Source organism: Neolamprologus multifasciatus, chromosome 11 (assembly GCF_963576455.1).
Source record: "Neolamprologus multifasciatus chromosome 11, fNeoMul1.2, whole genome shotgun sequence".
NCBI classification, from domain to species: domain Eukaryota; kingdom Metazoa; phylum Chordata; class Actinopteri; order Cichliformes; family Cichlidae; genus Neolamprologus; species Neolamprologus multifasciatus.
Window position 1 is genome coordinate 22459179 of NC_140449.1, and position 19588 is coordinate 22478766.

Here is a 19588-nt window from a genome sequence, read left to right on the forward strand (position 1 = left end):
TTTTATTTGTCTTTATGTCTCACCATTTCACAGTCAGGTGACTTTCTGACAACACAGGAGCTGCGGCTCAGTTTGTGACAGAAATATTAAAAGCCCAAAGTGACATCTTGAATTTCTCTTTATTAATAGTCCAAAAATGCCCAAATATGACATTTTTGAATAAACTTTTCACACTTGTTGAATTTGTTTTTGATTGTGACATGAAGACAAATGCAAAAACCCCAAACTAAGATAAAACACAAAGATAAAGAGATTGAAACAACAAAGATTTTAGACTTTTTGAGATTTTGAGCAAGCAAACAAGTAAAACTCAGCAGAAGGAGGTGCATCCACTGCACTATGTAGATGATATAAAACTTAATTAATTAATTAAATAATTAATAGCAGCGATCACTGATTTATCCCTTTGATCAATCTGTTGATCTTGAATGAGAGGTCAGAGGTCAAATGTGACATGATATTTTAAATCCTTACACAGTACTTTCTATATGTTGACAATAAACACCACACTTTTCAGAATTTTGACCAATAAATCATCAAGTTGACCTTGAAGACTTTGGTGAATGTAAGCCAAATGTTAAAGGATCCCCCTCTGCACCCCCACAAAGTTTTATCAGAATTCATTAAACTCTTTTCGAGCTCTCGTGTTTACAGGCAGAACGACACACACACACATACAAACGTTGCCAAAAAACACAACCTCTTTAGTGAAAGTGATAAGACCAGTAAAATTATACTTAAGTGGGATTTGGCTGAGTAATAATTTCAGTTAATTAAAAATAATTACTTTAAAACAGGAGGAATATGTTAAGATATTTACTTTTAAAGATTATATTTACACAACATGAGATTTGTAATTCGTTTGAGGTTCACAGTGTGGTAGTGAAAAAAAAATCTTATCAGACATCTGAAGGTCACTCGGCTCATTTTGAGGCTCCATCAGCAGCTTCAAGGCAACCTGAATCTCATTTGAACTGAGGGAAAGTGTAGAATAAAAAAAATGTCTAACTATGTTAAATGGGAGTGCACTTTCTATAAATGAGTAGGGCATTACCTTTTAAACAATGGTCATGATCTGTCAGCCGTGTTCATACGCAACACACCTATTCAACAAGGATAGACACTAGGAAGAAGGAGCTTGAAAGACATCATCAACTGTGCTGCAGTTATTTTTCTCTTTTCCTTGAGGCAGGACATGAGAGGTCACATTTTTTCCCCTGTCTCGGTGAACAGTGCACAGGTTCCTGTTGTTTCTGTCCCTGGTTTTGATGGTGTCTGGTGCCAGCGGCTGTTTGATGATGTTGATGGATTAGGGCTTTGGTGCTAATGTGTAGTGCAGTGGTGAATTTGCGTGCAGTGCAGGACACGGAGACAGAACAGAGACAGAGCTGCTGCAGCATCATGCAACAGACAGGTGATGAGAACCAGGTAAAGACATGAGGACCGAAGGCTGTAGCTCGTCACAGGTTGATTCTTTTTTTCTGTTTTCTCTGCCATGACTCAATTACACAGCCCTCTGCTGTCTTTCTCTAATCTTCAAAATTCACTTTGGATCATATGCATGCACTGAATTTGAATCTCTATTTCTTTTCGTAGCTCTCTTTTCCATCATTTTACAGATTGATCATTTTACTGATTTGTGTACTTTGACATATAAAATCAAGAAACCTGTATTGTAAAACCATATTGTTAAATATTTGCTGTTTTTTTTAAATAAACGTATGAAAATATGGCTTGTTTACCTGCCCTGTTCTTCCATACAGCTGAAGATGACAGAGGTCACTGTTAGTTGTGTGATACATTTGCAGCCGGTGAAATTAGAAAGTAATCAGCAGTGACCTCTGTGACCTTTTGCTAGACTGAAGAACTGTAAAAGTATGTGAGTCCTTGTTGCCTTTAAAGCAGCAAAATGTGAAGGTAAACTGGTTTGCCCCGAAATCAAAACATGTTTTTTCACATTATAACATTTTTATTCGTTTGTAGTGCAGACAAAAAACAATCACAAACAGCTCACTGACGGATTCATTCCTCATTTTTAAGGTTGTAGACAAGGAAAATAAGATATGTCGGTGTCATGAGTGGAGACCATTTTATCTTTACTTGCAGCAGAAAATTCTTCAGTACGATATCTTTTTAGCACAGCTCTATTTTCTTGTCATATGTTTTATTTCTTTTACTACAACAACAAATTTCTAAACAATAATCTAACATTTCATAATATATTATGCATAACCATCTGAGTCCTCTTCAGTCCTGCATTTCTCTCACACTTTCATGTAAAAAGGTGCCTCCTTTAGATTTCAGCGACAAAGTCATCCTCTCTGTTATAAAGATCTCCCTCACTATGTTCATCCATTGTTCACAACTTGGACAGACATTTGTGTGAAATTAAATTAAATTCTGTATTTAAAAAAGTGATAGGAAAAGATCCTCCTATGTGCTTATACATAGACTCGCTGGCCACTTCATTAGATACACCTTGCTAGTACTGGTTGGACACCTTTTTGCCTTCAGAAACGCTTTAATTATTCATTTCAGACACAGATTCAAGTGTTGGAAACATTCCTTCCTTGACATGAGAGCAACACACTAGCTGCAGATTTATTGGTTGCACATCCATGATGTGAATCTCTAATTCCACTAAATCCCTAAGGTGCTCTATTGGACTGAATTCTGGTGACTGTGGAGGCCTTTGAGTTCACTGTGGACTACAGTGAACTCAACGTCAGCTTCAAGGAATCAGTTTGAGATGATTTTAGCTTTGTGCTTTGTTTTGCTAGAAGCAGCCATTATAAGACATTCAGGTAGGCTAGAACATTTAAATTGTTAAAGAAGCCAAAATGTGCCAAGAAAGGATCCCCCAGACCATTACACCATCACCAGCACCTGAAGGTGTTGAAAATTCTGACCAAATTCTGACCAGCAGTGGCGGTCCTAGCCTGTTTGGCGCCCTGGGCGAACACTCCCTCTGGCGCCCCCCCCCCCCCCCCCCCCAACCACACACACACACACACACAAACAAAACATATTAAGGATTGTACATTAACATAAAACTGTTGTACACACACACAGATATGAAGAGAGAGAGTATGCATAGTATGCAAACGGCTACCAAACAGCCATCATAATTCATCATACAATGAGAACAGGACAAATCAACAACTGACAATGACTAATTAATATTAAAATCTGTAACATAATGTATTGTTTGGAGTTTAGTCTGTTACTGTTGCTATTTTTATCATTTCTTCTTGGAGCAACTGTAACGCACATCATTTCCTTAGGGATTAATAAAGTATTCTGATTCTGATTGTTTCAGGATGACCTGCCATTATCCAATCACACATCTGCTTACCTGCATCTTTTGCTCGTTTCTCCTCCTCTTCTTTTCTCTTTTTTCTAAACTGAGCACCTGATGGCTTAGAACTTTTCTTGTCCATCTTCCATTGGTTTTAATTTTGCACTCCAGTATGAACACAAATCCCCCAACTCTTGGATCACCACAACATAACCTAACAGACCTACACCTTAGTTCACAGATTCACTTTGTTTATTTCTGGTTTATTTCTGAGATTTCACACAACCCAGGACTCAAATCATGAATACATGATGGGCTTGGATTTACAACATTATGAATGAAATGTGCTCTGTTTGGAAGCAGCAGGCCCCTCCTCCCCTTTCGACGGGTTGTGTGTGAGACTTTAAATAATCAAACTGTAAATTATAAATTTTAAATCGTTATTGATCTCTTTACCCCGAGTCCTAAAGTGTATATTTATTTTCTTACTCTTCTTATATTTATTGTTTGTTTACTTGCACTGCTGTAACTGGAGCCTCGTCGTCTCGTCTCTCTATACACTGGACTGTATGTAGCGGAGATGACAATAAAGTTTACTTTGACTTCAGCAGCGAGCAGGCGCACCGAGGGCTCTCGCGCTCACTTTTCGTGTACAGAATTACGAAAAAACATCGGTGCAAATTATAAGTCTGTATCATGATGTCTGGTGTTTTCATGTTTGTTGGTTTGTTTTAATTTTGTTTTATTTTGCGAGTTGGTTATTAGATGCCGCTCCAGCCAGCCAGAGACTCCCCCGCCGCCCCGCCCTCTCCTCCCTGTGTCGCAAGCAGCAGGCGCACCTCGCAAACGGAGGGCGCCCTTACTCCCAGCAAATGGGCGATAGAAAACCGATCGGTGCCTATGCCATTCCCAATATGCGCTGGCTGACGTCGGGGAAGCATGAGTACGAGCATTTTGCCCGTGATGCCGCCCCCCACCACGATGCCGCCCCGGGCAACCGCCCGTGTCGCCCGTATCTAAAACCGCTACTGGTCAGCAGTAGCGGTTTTAGATACGGGCGACACGGGCGGTTGCCCGGGGCGGCATCGTGGTGGGGGGCGGCATCACGAGAATCGGTAAAAAAAAAAAAAAAAAATTGCTCGTACTCATGATGCCCCGACATCAGCCAGCGCATACTGGGAATGGCATAGGTTTTCTATCGCCCATGGGAGTAAGGGCGCCCTCCGTTTGCGAGGTGCGCCTGCTGCTTGCGGCACAGGGAGGAGAGGGCGGGGCGGCGGGGGATTCTCTGGCTGGCTGGAGCAGTAAAAATTACCAACTCGCAAAATAAAACAAAATAAAAACAAACAGCAAACACGAAAACACCAGACATCATCATACAGACTTATAATTTGCACCGATGTTTTTTCAAAATTCTATACGCGAAAAGTGAGCGCGAGAGCCCTCGGTGCGCCTGCTCGCTGCTGAAGTCAAAGTAAACTTTATTGTCATCTCCGCTGCATACAGTCCACTATATAGAGAGACGAGACGACGAGGCTCCAGTTACAGCAGTGCAAGTAAACAAACAATAAATATTTAAGAGTAAAACAAATAAATATGCACTTTAGGACTCGGGGTAAAGGGATCAATAACAATTTAAAATGTATATTTTATATTTTGTTTATTTAAAGTCTCACACACAACCCGTTTTTAAAGTTTAAAAAAAGAGAAAAGAAGAGGAGTGTAGCGACTTCCACAGTCGCTAGAGGCTGGGGAGGGAGCCTGCCTATTTGCCTGACACGCTGTCAACTTTACGCAATAATGCGAGAGGTGGAATTGCTTGCTTGTTTATTAAAGTGCTTGAAATGTTTACAGAGCAATGTTATTGGCTCGCGATTCAAACTCTTAAAACATCACAGGCTCTAATGCAACAAGGGGAAACTCGTTGTGCTGCGGTCAACAAAAACTATGGCTACCCAGCCCCCCTCTCTGTCAAAATCAAACCAGTGAAAGACAGACTGACAACGCCCTCTTAATGTCACCGCTAGCACCCACGTGACTCCCGTTACACATCACCATAGCAACCAAACAAATGAAAACCCAGTGATCATTAAAATTCAATACATTTAATTATCACTCCTACAAGGAGAAACGAGAAAAAGATACAGGTAAGCAGATGTGTCATTGGATAATGGCAGGTCATCCTGAAACAATCAGAATCAGAATCAGAATACTTTATTAATCCCTAAGGAAATTATGTGGGTTACAGTTCCCCCAAGAAGAAATGGTAAAAATAGTAACAGTAACAGACTAAACTCCAAACAATATATACAATAATATAATATTAATTAGTCAGTGTCAATTGTTGATTTGTCCCGTTCACATTGTATGACGAAGTATGATGTCTGCTTAGTAGCCGTTTGCATACTATGCATACTCTCTCCCTCTTCATGTGTGTGTGTGTGTGTGGGGGGGGGGGGCGCCAGAGGGGGTGTTCGCCCAGGGCGCCTAACAGGCTAGGACCGCCACTGCATCTGACTGTTGCATTAGAAATCTCATCGCCAAAGTGTTTCCAGTCCTCTGTTGTCCAGTTATGATGAACCCGTACTGTAGCCTCTTTTTTTTATTCTGACAGCAGTGACACATTTTGATTCAAAGGCTTCACAACTCAGATGGTCTAACAGTTCAGATTCTTGATCATACCTGAAGGATAGAGAGTTTTACGTTTCCTTAAGAGTCTGTCCTCAGTCCATTACTCTTTAAAATTTAAGCGTCTGGACTTCTTTAAGTTGCTTGAAGTTGCTTGAAGACGTTTCACCTCTCATCCAAGAAGCTTCTTCAGTTCTAAGGTCAAATGGTGGGGAGTCCCAGATTTAAACCTAGTGGGAGTTTCCCCCCAAAGAGGGACAAAAGGACCCCTGATGATCCTCTAAGCCAAGGTGTGAAACTGGGTTTAGATCCCAATCAGCCAGAACTGAAGAAGCTTCTCGGATGAGAGGTGAAACGTCTTCAAGCAACTTCAAGCAACTTAAAGAAGTCCAGACGCTTTTCTTTGAAAGCTCCTTTGACTACGATGACCTGGATGACTGAGAACCTTCACAGACTTTAAAATTTACATTCTCCCAGTTGGTACTGTCATAACGAATCATAATATATCCTACCACTCTTATGCAGATGATATACAGTTGTACCTGTCAGTTTCCTCTGATGATCTGACCTCTGTTCATTAGCTAAGGAGCTGCATTAACGACATCAACTGCTGGTTGTCTCAAAACTTTTTAGAACTGAACAGAGACAAGACAGAAATATTGTTGTTGGTCCAAAAAGTCAGAGACTGACAGTCTGTTTGTATTTTTCCCTTTTGTGGCGAGAAAATCAGGCAACTTTGGCATGATCTTAGATGGTAATCTCATGTGTTCACAAAGCTCCACCTCTCTGTTTTGCTTCTTTAGCTGAGAGTGCTTTTGGTTCCTGTAGTCCTGTTCCAAGCTTTCTGCTGACCTGAGATCAGTTACAGCTGTGCCAACATTCAAAAAACAGACTCAAGACCCTTTTGTTCACACAGGTCTACACTCAATAGCTGTGTTTTTTAATGTTTTATTTTGCTGTTTTCATTGCCTGGAGGCCTGTAAACCTAAATGGAGTTTTGTATTTTTAGCTTTTGTGCTACTGAGTTTACATATAATGAATTAAATGTATTATATAAATAAAATCCCCATGGCCCGTGCCACTGAACAGGTGTGTCTAATAAAGTGTCCAGTGGGTGTATGCAGATAGAAACAAGACGGTACCTTCAGTTGCTGTCAAAAAACATAACCTTTGGAAGAAATAATCGCAGCAGAACTCAGGAGAAGTTTTCTGTTGCAAAACTCAGTTTCCATCTTCACATCACACAGAAAAACTTGTATGTAACTTACTTTAAATATAAGTTTTCCTGCGTGATGCAAACTCTTGCAACCCGATTTGAGGAGGTAATATTCAACCAGCTCTTTGCATATTAACAAATAACTGACAATACTTTGTTTCTCCTGCTGTTAGCTCAGGTTTTACGGGGCTGAAGGACAGGAGTATTAAGCTGTTAGTGGTGCAGCATTGTTCTGAATAACAGTTTGTGGTTTGCGGTGTTTAGTGAGATTTAAAATAACCTCCTAGACGATTTAGAGGCATCAAAGGTTTTCAAAAGCCTCCAGCAGTAACTGCTTGGCCACCTGCTATGTGGTGTATTCATGTATTAATTATAAACTTCTATATCAGTCACGTTGTCATGTGGTTGTAGTGAGTCAGTGTATTGCAGTGGACTGGTTATGTGAGGCTGTTTTTTGTGCACTTGAACTGGAGAAAAATGAACTTGCACTCTGTAGACTTAAAGACTTTTAGAGAAGATAAGATTGTGGATTTTTGTCTCTTCTTTCTTTCATTTCACCAGCACATAATTATGTGCAGTTAGCCGAGCTTTCGTCCTGGTTGGGCCTCATGGTTGGATGTGGCCGCTCTCCTTTCCTGTGTGAACATGAGACAGAAATGTGTGGCAGCCAGCTCTCTGTATGATTCAGTTTCTTGCTTTGCTGTGTGGTGGGATGCATGTGATCTGTAGGTTTCAGTTGCACACACCATAGCTGCATCCGGATCTGCAGTATTATACAGCTTCTACAGTTTTAACGAGTCCGGAGCAAGCTGACCGAATGTGTGTGTGTGTGTTTGACAGCATGTGTGTAGGTGTCTGTGTAGTCATAGGTGTAAAGTGCACACGCAGTCGGAAGTGGAACGTGTGGAATGTCCTCTCTTTCCGAATATCTTCCTCTGGCTTTTTTCCAGACCCTTCCTTTGCTCAGGGTGGGGATTTTCCAATCTCTATGCCCGTTTTGTCTATTTCTGTCTGTCAGGCTATTCAGGTTGGTGTGTATCCCTTACATACACGCCACACATTCCCCATCTCTTTCTCGTTATCTCAAGACTCTTCACACTAGATCCAGTTTTATCCTTCTTCCAAGTCTCAGTTGTCAGAGGTATTTCGCCTGTTTTTCGTTCTCTCCCTCCTCTCCATTCTAGCGTGTTGTTTCTCTTCTGTGCAGCCCAAGAAACACATGATTTTTGTTTCATAGTGATTGCCAGTGTGTCCCTTTGGTTACAGCTCTACGGAGAGTACAGGGAGCAGCTGGGAAACTTCGCCCGACGGGAGGCTGCCCGTTTACTGACAGAGAGACAATGGAGAAGACAGGCAGGGGACAATACCGCAGCCACAGGCCGCAAAGGCCACGGCCGGCGGCATCATCATCAGCACCCTGTGACCCTGGAGTCGCATCACAGCCATGCCTCCTCCACCAAGAAGCCTCGTCCCTACTCCAAATGCCAAGGTGACCAGCATGTGGTTATGAAAATGTATATGGAAACATTTGGCTACTTTGCCACTTCCACACACTTTGTTGTTTTATTACATGACTTTTCAAAGAGTGAAGCTTTGCATTTGTCTAATGGTTTCAATTTCTGGTTACTTTGCACATTATGATTTTACATGCAACATGATGAGCTCATAAAATATGAGGCAGCACGGTAGTTTAATCAGGCTACACGAGGCACTTAGACTTAATACAACTTGAACTTAAGGGCTTCTGCGAAGGGGTATCTAAATGTAACCTACCCAGAGTTATAAAAAGAAAATCTCTAAAGGTGCAAGACTCAAAACATTTACCCAAATCTTAAGGTATAGAAGGTATTTTGTAGCTCTAATTTTGAATTTTGGCTTTTTTGTTTTTGGAGGCTATAAATGCAGATGATTATGACATAAGAGGGACTTTAGAGTAAGCACTTGAAGGAGTTATGCTCAGTATTGTGAACATGTGCACAGAGTTGAACCGCTGGTGTGTATTTATGTTGACATGGTGTCAGGGAGGTTGAGTCTCCTCTCTGACCTTCTTGGTGCTGTTTTAGGTTTTGCTGTAATGTCTATTTTGACTTTAATACATTTTGAGTGACTGCAGCTTTGTCTGAGTTTTTTTAAACTGACCTAGAGGGCCCCTCAAATCAGGATCATCATCGTCATTGTTTCAGCCAATTCCAATGATTTTAAGAAGGAAAATAAATATGCAGTTTGTATCAAGTGGGAGTTAGTGCAGGGAATATTGAGATTCTTATATTATAGGATAGAGGTGACAACCTCTATCTGTGTAAATAATTACACTGTTTTTCCTTTGTGATCTTTCATGTTGTAGTCCATGCATTTGTTGACTATTTGACTGAGTTAATCTGTACTTATCAGTCTACATTTACTTTATTTACTGCATCTGTTTCATCCATGATCTCACTAAGTGACTCTCTGACTCTTTAATTTTATCTCTCTGTCCCAGATTGTTTGGCTCGTGTGCGGTGCTACATAGTGACAAAAATGGGAGAGGACTGGATTTTCCTGGTTCTTCTGGGACTGACTATGGCTCTAGTTAGCTGGAGTATGGACTATGCTAGTGCCAAGAGCCTGCAAGGTAGAGCTGTCATGGAGATTATTGCCATTTCAAATCTTCAGTTTTTATCTGCACTGCTCCTTTGTGTAATGTGCTTTTTTTCCCCTGTTCTTGTTTCTTTCTGTTTCTACTGTTATTCTGTCTTGCAGCCTATAAATGGGTGCATGGGGAGCTTAAGGGCAATGTACCGCTCCAGTACCTCGCCTGGGTTACGTATCCCATGATCCTTGTCATGTTCGCCTCGCTCTTCTGTCACTTGGTTTCCCCGCAGGCCATCGGTAAGCCCTCCATCACCTGTCAACCTCTATTATCCTCTCTCATTATATTTCTTCCTGTATTTGCTTCTTTTTTCTCATTTTGTCTATTGTAAAGTACTGACATTATAACTTCTCTCTCTTTTTTTAAATACAGGTTCTGGTATCCCTGAGCTGAAAACCATCCTGAGAGGTGTAGTCTTAAAAGAATATCTGACCCTTAAAGCCTTCATAGCTAAAGTCATCGGCCTAACCGCTGGCCTGGGCAGTGGGATGCCTGTGGGCAAAGAGGTAAACCCCCGTGTTAGGCAACATTACTTTAAAAACTATCGTGTTACATTACAAGATCAGTTGTGTTACAGTGTTTCCGACTGAGGAAACTCTTTGGAGTAGATCAGCCTCTACTGCTCTACTTCTGACTATGTTAACTTTGACTCATTTTAAAGCAAGTTGGTACTGGCAGCATTTCCTCCACCATAAAACAGGAACAAGCTTATTCATTTCCCTCAGAGTGACAGGTTTAGCACCAGCATCATTCATCTGCTCAGTTTGCTTCACTACCAGTGTTTTACCTTACAGATGTTTTTTTAAAAAAATATGACATAGAGCTCCTTGGCAGCTCAAATACACTCAAAGATAATAATTCAAATACCTCAGCAATGTAACATTCACCCTGTCTGTCGTCGCAAAAGCTGATCTTAATATTTGCACTGACCATAGGTTCTGCTGGATAATAGTGTGTAAGGCATAAACCTGATTTATCTACTAATAGGAACCATGGGTGTTTACTGAGGTTACGGAGCAAAAAGGGCTGTTTATCACAGACCTTTATAAAACAGGGAACTTTTAAGAAACTTGTGCACTGGCTTTATTTTGCAGACCCAGGAGCTGCATCAGTCTGCAGCACTAACACAACTGTAGGATTAGATACATTCCACTCTGCATGCCAAGGATTCACAGGGATGTAGAAAAATATTATTCTTTCCTCACTGCAAAGGAGAAGGAAAATGTGGTAATATGTTAATAATAACACATATTTAAAAAACAGCTTAATAAGCGATTCTTTGCAAAGCTAACAGGTTGTGTTACTACAGAGTAATCTGAGTACTCTAGCCCATTGCTTTGCATTGCATTAAACCCAGCACTGAAGCAAACACATATTTTCGCCTCCTTACTACTTGTGTGCTTCTGCGTCTATCCCCACTCATTCAGCATCTTGTTCCACATCTTCAGTCCTTTTTCTGTCTCACTCTCCAACTGGGAGCAGGGTAATAAATCATCTTCTGTCATGTTGTTCCTCTCGCCCTCTTCTCACGGGACTGAGGCAAATTACTCCAGTCCTCAGCAAAGAACCACATTCGTTTTCCTTATTACAGTAGCATGGAAAGTGTCACATCCAGTAATTACACAGTGATTTATCAGTTCTGATAAAATATGTCCCAGTTTAGACTCTCTGTTTTTATAGACAGCACTCTGTGTCTCTGTAGATAACATTACACGTCACTCATATCTGTGTCAGTAATGTCCTCCCATCACCCCCAGGGTCCCTTTGTCCACATTGCCAGCATCTGCGCCGCAGTGTTGAGTCGATTCATGTCCATCTTCTCTGGAGTCTATGAGGTAAGCTGAGCCCCTGACCAAAGCCGACTACATTACCCACAACTCCCCCATCTCTTTACTGACCACAGTCAACATGCTGATTTAAATGAAGAATGCAGTGTTTTTGTAATAACTTATGGTGTTGTTGACATCTTTGTTGTAATTACAGGGTTCCCACTATTTTTCTCACTATTATTCTCATTATTTTTTAAAATCTGAAAAACAGAAAAAGTTCAGGTATTTCTGGATATTTACAATTATCTCATTTTAAATTTAGTGCCATTTATCTCAACATCCCCGAGAACCTTGCTTGTTAAATGTTATCATAGCACCATGGTAGACGATGATTGGGAGAGCAGAACGCTGTAACTGTAATATCAACAGGTCAGTGTTGAGCATTCATATCAGGGTCCTTGTACTTGAACCCTTAACTATAGAATTTTAAATGAAGCCACTTTTGAGTCCCTGAAATTTGCTGAAAGAACTTTAACACTAATGAAAAAGTGGGAACCCCGTGGCTGTGTTATGTCTCTGCCATCCAGCTCACGCCATCCCCTCCCCGTTTCTCCCGTGTCTTTGTTTTGGTTCGCCCCCTCACGCCTCGTCTGTGTTTGTCTCACTGTATTAATAGTGTGACCGTTATGTCTGGCATGTGTATTAACAGTGACCTCCCTGTCTCCCTCTTTCCCTCCCCCCCTTCCCTCCCCTTGGCTTTCTCATTCATCTCTGCATTCACCCTTGACCTTTAACCCAGAATGGCTCCCATAACCAGGACCTGCTGGTGTGTGCGTGTGCTGTAGGAGTAGCCACTTGTTTCGGTGCCCCGATCGGAGGCAAGTCCCGCTCTGCTCGCTCGGCCTCAGGTCTACAGTCGGCTTTGACCTCATCAAGAAACATCAGTTACAATTAATTTGGAGGTTAAAACTGGCCTCACATCAGTGTGCTGCACTACTTGAAAGTGAACTAAACCACTATTCAAACATTTATATTTAAAGTCAGTATCAATGCTACACCTGCAACGGATATTTTAAAGGTGCTGTCTCTTCATTTGTGTACATTTTGTGCTACTGAAACATAGTGTGTTTTCACAAGGTTATAGTCTGACACAATCCACATTTAAACTCTAGAAAATATGAAAGCAAAATCACGGAAGAGTTGTTTTTCTTTTCTTTCTGACTGGACGTGATGTAAAGGTCAGGATAAGAAATACAAATTAACAGTCAGGGCCGAGGATGTAGAATAAAACAAATATGGAGCGCAGATAGACTTTGTTTTTGCTGACAACTGTGCACATGTGCAGATAATCAAATAGCCCTGTATGGATGTTTTGTATGGATGTCTCCTTAAATCACGAGGTGGCTTTTAAAGGGGGCACTTACTGTTCTGTCTTGTCTGTCATGAAAATATGACAGTATGATGTTCCTCAAACCTTTTGTTTGTACATGGTAGCAAATCAGAAAAATAGCTGCTCTAAAGGGAGGAGATTGGAGCTAATGAGGCTTGTTTAGGAGCTGAGGGGCCAGCTAAATAAGATAAATAAGGATTAGTTTGCTCTCTCAGTCATGAAGATCTGCTCTAGTAGACTTCATTCATCCATCCATTTTTTTCCCCACTTATCCAATTAAGGGTTGCAGGTAAGCTGGAGCCCATCCCAGTTGTTGCTGGTTGCAGCTGCTTCGAACCCCTAGTCTTTCTGTTTGCTGTGAGGTGACAGTGCTACAAAACTGTGGCACCCCTCTGGCAGAGTACAATAATAAAAATATGGAGCGATAATAGGCTCCATTAAACACCACAAAAGTGACCAATGTCAGGTGAATATTGGATTTTGTAAATGTAGTTGGGATAACTGAATTTGAATCCCCGATGTTGATGTTGTTACGCATTTATCTGTGTATTATTGGAGAATCTTTACCTCATAATATAAAGTGAACCCTGAGGCACAATTTGTTGTGATTTGGCGCTAAATAAATAAAACTGAATTGAATTGAATTACTGCACAATAGCCCACAGTCAGTCGTTTATATGGTTCAGACAAATTTAATGAGAACTTGTGAATTAGCTGCATTTGCTAGAAGGTACATTAAGAATGAAAATGGGGAGTTTGTTTCCAGTCATCCTAGGCTAATTCAACTGCCTGCTGGCCTAAGCTTTATGTTTAGCATACATATATAAATATGGCATCAATTTTTCCTTCTACAGTGCTGCGAAAAAGTATTTATCTTTCCTGATTTCATTTCTTTTATATTTTTATCATGTATAGACGTTTCAGATCACGCGAATGAAACAAACTTGAATATAAAGATAACTTGAGTACATACAAAATGCAGTTTTTAAATGATGATATCATTCTGAACTGAGCTTTTAAAACATAAATGTGGGTAATCACAGTTAATTCATTATTTAACAAGGGGGACAATTGCAAGGCGTGCTTGGATAGCTTTATCCCCCTTGAAATATGAAATCATCATTTAAAAACAGGATTTTTTATTTACCTGGGTTATCTTTGTGTAATTTTAAAATTAGTTTGATGAGCTAAAACACATAAGGGTGACAAATGGGCAAAAAAAATAAGATAAGAAATCAGGAAGGCGGCTAATACTTTTCACTGCACTTTAACTCTGAGCAGAAAGACAAGAATTGCAAATTATTCCTTTAAAACTATCCTAAAAAGTTAAATAGTCTAAAAAGTTAAACAGCAGCTCAGCATTCAAGGTCATGAATAATCAGTGGAAGTATTTCATGTGTGCTACCTTCAATTTTCAGTCTGCAATCAGTTGCAGGGATCTGTCTCCAAGGACAATGTGACCACTTGGTTTGCTTCCTGATTGCTTAATTGCTTCCTCAAAGTCTGTATACTCACACTGGCATGCGCCTCCTCTGCTTCATATCCTCGTGGTGTAATTTCCCCTCCTTTATAACTTTTCTAATCACACTCTAGTGAACATTATTTATTCACTTTATTCCAATTTTCTTTTCTGTCATTTCTCCCTCTGTGGTTCCCCCTCTTGTCCTCACCACCTTGATCTTTTTTCTCTCCCCCTCTTTCCGACTCACTCTGCTGTCTTGTTATTGTCCCCCCCCCCCCCCACCACCATCACCCCTCATCATCTCTTGCCTTTCATCCCTCACTCTGTGACTCACCCCTTCACCTTCCCGCCCCGTTTCCCCCCCTCCCTCTCTGTTTTCTGTGTCAGTAGAACCCTTATGGTTACACAGATATACTGACTGTTGGCTGTGCCGTGGGGGTGGGATGCTGTTTTGGCACTCCACTAGGAGGTACTGTACATCTTCCACACTGCCTCTCAGCCACAACCTCTGCACCAACCGTCCTCCTGTACTGCATCAGATTCTTAGACCTGTTTGTTTTCCAAAGGGGACACATTATGCTTGTCTTTATTTCTTTACATATATAATATGTCTGATTTGTGAATTATTGAAAGTGAGCATTACTATTACAGTCACTGAAGACCAGTGACAAATATGCACTTAGTTGCCATTTTAAAAGATACACATGTGAGCAATCAAATAGCTCAAACAGGTGAGCCACACCTTCAGTGGAAGCAATATGTACTCTTACAATGTACTCTCCTCCAAACCAGTGACTGTGACCACAATGATAAATGTAAGTAAGCTCTGCGTAATTTCATGGTAATATTTCCTCATCTCACATTGTAAATACACTTTAGGCTAAATTATGGAGTGGATTAATCTTGCCTAGCAAGACTAAACTTAGTACTTAGTGCTTCAATTTACTTACAGTAAAATTATCTCTGTTTCCTGTAAAAACCTGACTTTTTACCCCCTTATTGCAGTGTACATGCTCTTAAGTTTTTGTAGGTAAATATAATTACACTGTAATTTCAAATAAAATATATTGAATTTCCATTTTTTATAAAGTGTTACTTGAAAGTTTTAAAGAGTGTGAGTAATTCAAAGACTCAATACTGGCTCATATTAAAAATCAATAAATCCCCCTTAGTAACAGAGGTTAAACAGTTCAGTGGTCCAATCAGCTGAAGTTAGTAAGCCAATAATTAAACTCTTCTAATCAAAAACTTTGTAAAGATCCCAGTTTTTTGATAGATCATTTATAGAACATGTTAATAATCTGTTTATTAATTATCAGTGTGAACAATCATGAGCTGAAGTACCAACCAAAGTACAAAAGTCAACAAAACATCGAATGCTGTGCAAACGTTTTAGGCATTAAAAAAAAAAGGAAAGTTTCAAAGATAATGCCGTGAATAGTATTTAGTTAACTTTGACCACTTCTCAGCTTTTCAAGGTGTTTGTCAGGTAATTAGTCTGTCTCAGTGTCTCTTGTCTCTTCCTGTAATGCTGAGCTGAGGGGATTAAGGACAGACTGTCTTCTGCAAGGCCCGTTCTTACTGTCGAATGTGGCTCTTTTAATGACGGCGGCTTATTGTTTGGCCGTGTTGTCACGCTGCAGAATAATTTTGGGGCGATTAAACTCTCCCCGAGGGCAGATGGGTGTGTGACAGATAAGAATCTAAACTTCTGAAATGCCTACAATTTTTGCACAGCACTATACTTAAGTCACTAGATGTATACAAAACAAACTAGAATGTATTTCCTGCTGACATGATGTTGGTCCCAAAATATGTTTTTTAAATCTTTTTTTAGAAGCTTCACACAGCTTTGATTATTGTTTTATAGCTTCACATGCTGATTATGTCTCTGTTTGTGTGTCAGAGAGCGAGACTACATGTAAGTGTGTGTTTAGCTGCGTTTGAATGTGTGTTAACTCCCCGTGGTTCTCCTGGTGTGCATAATTACACCCTCAGTTTCAAGTGTTTTTGAATTCATTTTGTTGCTTTAACTCATAATACCGTCCTCTCTCTCTCTCTCTCTCCCTTCTCTTCCTCTCCTCTCCCTCCACCTCATTTTCTCTCACTGTCCATCCTCATTGCTCTTCCTCTCTGTAATCCCTCCTCTCCCTCTGTCCTTCCTCCCCTTTTATTCTGTCGATCCACCGTCACCAGGGGTGCTGTTTAGTATTGAGGTCACGTCTACCTACTTTGCGGTGAGGAATTACTGGCGGGGATACTTTGCCGCCACATTCAGTGCCTTCATATTCCGGGTGCTGTCTGTTTGGAACAAGGATGCTGGTGAGAAGGAGGAAATGCATATTCATCAGATACACACAAACTACTGAAAAAAAGACAGCTGAGCTTGCTGTTTATTGAAAGTAGCTGAATATGACAGCTGAGTAATACTTGCTTCTTTACATAAACCTGAAATGTTTCAATACATCATCTGTAGCCTAAAATCCCTACAAGCTGCATTCAGGTGACCCTATCTCTTTATTACAATACTAGATATTTTCACATTTTCATATATTTATCTTTTCCAGTGTAATTTTATAAATAATATATAACTCAGAAAGAGGCGATCATTACATAGCCACTCTTACCCAAACAGATTTGGGTAAATCTTCATCTTTTAAAGTCTCAAACCTCAGTTTCATGGAATTTATGTTAAAATATTACAGAAATGTACCTGGGTGAATTTTTTCTCTCTATTGCAAACGTAACCAGTTAGATTAGGTTAGATTTTTCAGACTACACTGTTCATGAATCTTCTTCACCGAAGCTCCGTTAATCAGTATTTACATTATTTAAGTATAATACTTCAAAGTATTTAAGTACCTCAAAGTATTTAAGTATCTGTAAGCTCTGTTTTCGTTGTTTTGGTTTTCAGGCCTGCAACTTTACTGTTTACTGCTCTTTTAATATACAACTAATGGACATTTTATTATGCACACCTTGGTAGGGTTGGGCTGTTTTTACCTTCAGAAAGACTTTCATTTTTCATGGCATAGATTCACCAAATTTGGCCCGTATTATTATGATAGCGTCACACAGCTGCTGCAGATTCATGATGTGAATCTCCCGTTCCACCAAATACCAAAAGTGCTGGATTGGATTGAGTAATGTTGACTGTGGAGGCATGTTTGAGAAACAAGTTTGAGAGGATCTGAGTGTTGTAACATAGCACATTACTTACCTGGAAGCTGCCATTAGAAGATGGGTACAGTTTGGTCATGAATGGATAGACATGGCATGTAACAATACTCACGTAAGCTGCGGTGATTAAATGATGCTCCGTTGTTACTCGTGTGCCAGGAAAATATCCCCCACACATTAAAACACCAGCACCATTAGCCTAAACGATGATACAAGGCAGGACTGATCCATGCAATTGTGTTGGTTGCACTAAATTCTGACCCTAATGTCTGAATGTTATTATGCCAGACAAGGTTTTTTCAATCTTCCATTGTTCAGTGTTGGTGAGGCCTCAGGTCCCTGTTTTTATTTGACAGGAGTGAAACGCAGTGTGGCCTTGTGCTGCTGTAGACTATCTACATAAAGTGCATTCAGAGATTCTCTTCTGCTCAAATAATCACTGGTTATTTGAGTTCCTGCTGCCTTCCAATCAGCTCAAAGCAGTGTGATCTTTCTCCTCTGATCTCTGGTATCAAGCAGCCAATCTCTGCAAACCCTGCAGGTGGTTGGATGGGAAAATTCCAGATCTCAGACCAGCTCGTACAGCACCAACAACCATACCATGTTCAAAATTACTTAAATCGCTTTTCTTCCTCATTCTTACGCTCAGTTTGAACTTCAGCAGGCTGTCTTGGCCGTGTCTATATGCCCAAATGCACTGAGTTGCTGCCACGTGATTGGATGAGCCAATATTTGCATTAACAAGCAGTAGAACAGGTGTACCTAATAAACTGGCCGAGAGAGAGAGTTGTTTTTAAAAGTTAGGGAACCCATTGCATATTACATAGCAGCACATTGTGGACTGAAACAAGCCACATAAAGAATCATTTGTTTCCTTCAGGAGTTGATGGAGACATAAAAACAGCTAAGGGAGCTTAAATATCGGGCTCAGACTCATCAGGTGGACTGGAGTATTTGTTTTTTATTGTTATACTTTGTTTAATTTATCTTGTTGTCCCTGTTGTCAAAGTATTAGCATAGGAGTGACAGACTGAGACCACATGTTCACTTGGTGTGAAACAGTTATTTCTCTTTTCCTCTCAGTCACAATCACAGCCCTCTTCAAAACAAACTTTCGGATGGATTTTCCCTTTGACCTTCAAGAGCTGCCTGCATTTGCAATAATAGGGTGAGGAGACTTTGTGAGCACTTGCATGCCTGCATGTGTTTGTGTTGAAATAATATGAGTCAGCAAGGTTCCTTTAATCTGCGATAGTCACGTAAAAGCTGCATCCTTGCTCCTTAACCCAGCTTTCTTTCGTCTTTCAGGATCTCGTGTGGCTTTTTGGGAGCGTTCTTCGTTTACCTGAACAGACAGGTGGTTCTCTTCATGAGAAGGCCTACGGCTCTTACACGCTTTCTAACCAAACAGTAAGATCCCCACACAGACGCAGAAACATAACAGAGACCTCCCCGCTGCTGTGGATTAATGTGGCGCTCAGCCCTTAAACTGCTGTGACTCTGGTAGCAGAAACTGTTTCTTGGAACTGAAACCATTTGTGCATTTAAATCCAATTCCTCTTAATGTTTCTCAGCTCCACTTTCCAAACTCATCAGTCTCACAACACTGGTCAGGACAGCAGCAAAGCCTTAACAACCTTTCAGCCAGTTATTCACTCAATGGGGAGATTCACTTACCCTCTGAGACTCAACAGTCAGGGAACATTAGTCTTCACCATTAGAGAAAAGAGAGTAGCAGCATCAAGAGAGCTCTACAATCAGCGCTGGTTCACACACACTGGTTATTTCTATGACAAGACAACTGTAGTCCACTGGGGATACACTGCTGCTTTTAATGAACTCGTATGTGTCTCCGTCTGTGTGTTGTCCCAGTCGTTTGATCTATCCAGGTGCAGTGACATTGATCATCGCCACCATCACCTTTCCTCCTGGATTTGGACAGTTTATGGCCGGAGAGGTCAGAATTCATCAATCTTGTTAATTCTCTGACTTTTTTCATGTTCATTTCTGGTGGTA

At 40.6% G+C, this 19588-nt stretch overlaps 1 protein-coding gene across 3 annotated transcripts in view; it reads left to right on the forward strand.

Annotated features, from left to right (window-relative positions):
- The window catches only part of clcn1b (chloride channel, voltage-sensitive 1b), a 37243-nt gene that overhangs the window by 7630 nt on the left and 10025 nt on the right, over positions 1 to 19588 (forward strand). For all 3 annotated transcript variants that reach the window (XM_085176513.1, XM_085176511.1, XM_085176512.1), the window contains exons 2-11: positions 8409 to 8631; positions 9622 to 9753; positions 9882 to 10010; positions 10144 to 10277; positions 11529 to 11606; positions 14783 to 14861; positions 16589 to 16714; positions 18656 to 18740; positions 18881 to 18982; positions 19445 to 19529. In XM_085176513.1, coding sequence (XP_085032639.1) covers positions 8409 to 8631; positions 9622 to 9753; positions 9882 to 10010; positions 10144 to 10277; positions 11529 to 11606; positions 14783 to 14861; positions 16589 to 16714; positions 18656 to 18740; positions 18881 to 18982; positions 19445 to 19529 — 1173 coding nt within the window. The remainder of the gene's footprint in view (positions 1 to 8408; positions 8632 to 9621; positions 9754 to 9881; positions 10011 to 10143; positions 10278 to 11528; positions 11607 to 14782; positions 14862 to 16588; positions 16715 to 18655; positions 18741 to 18880; positions 18983 to 19444; positions 19530 to 19588) is intronic.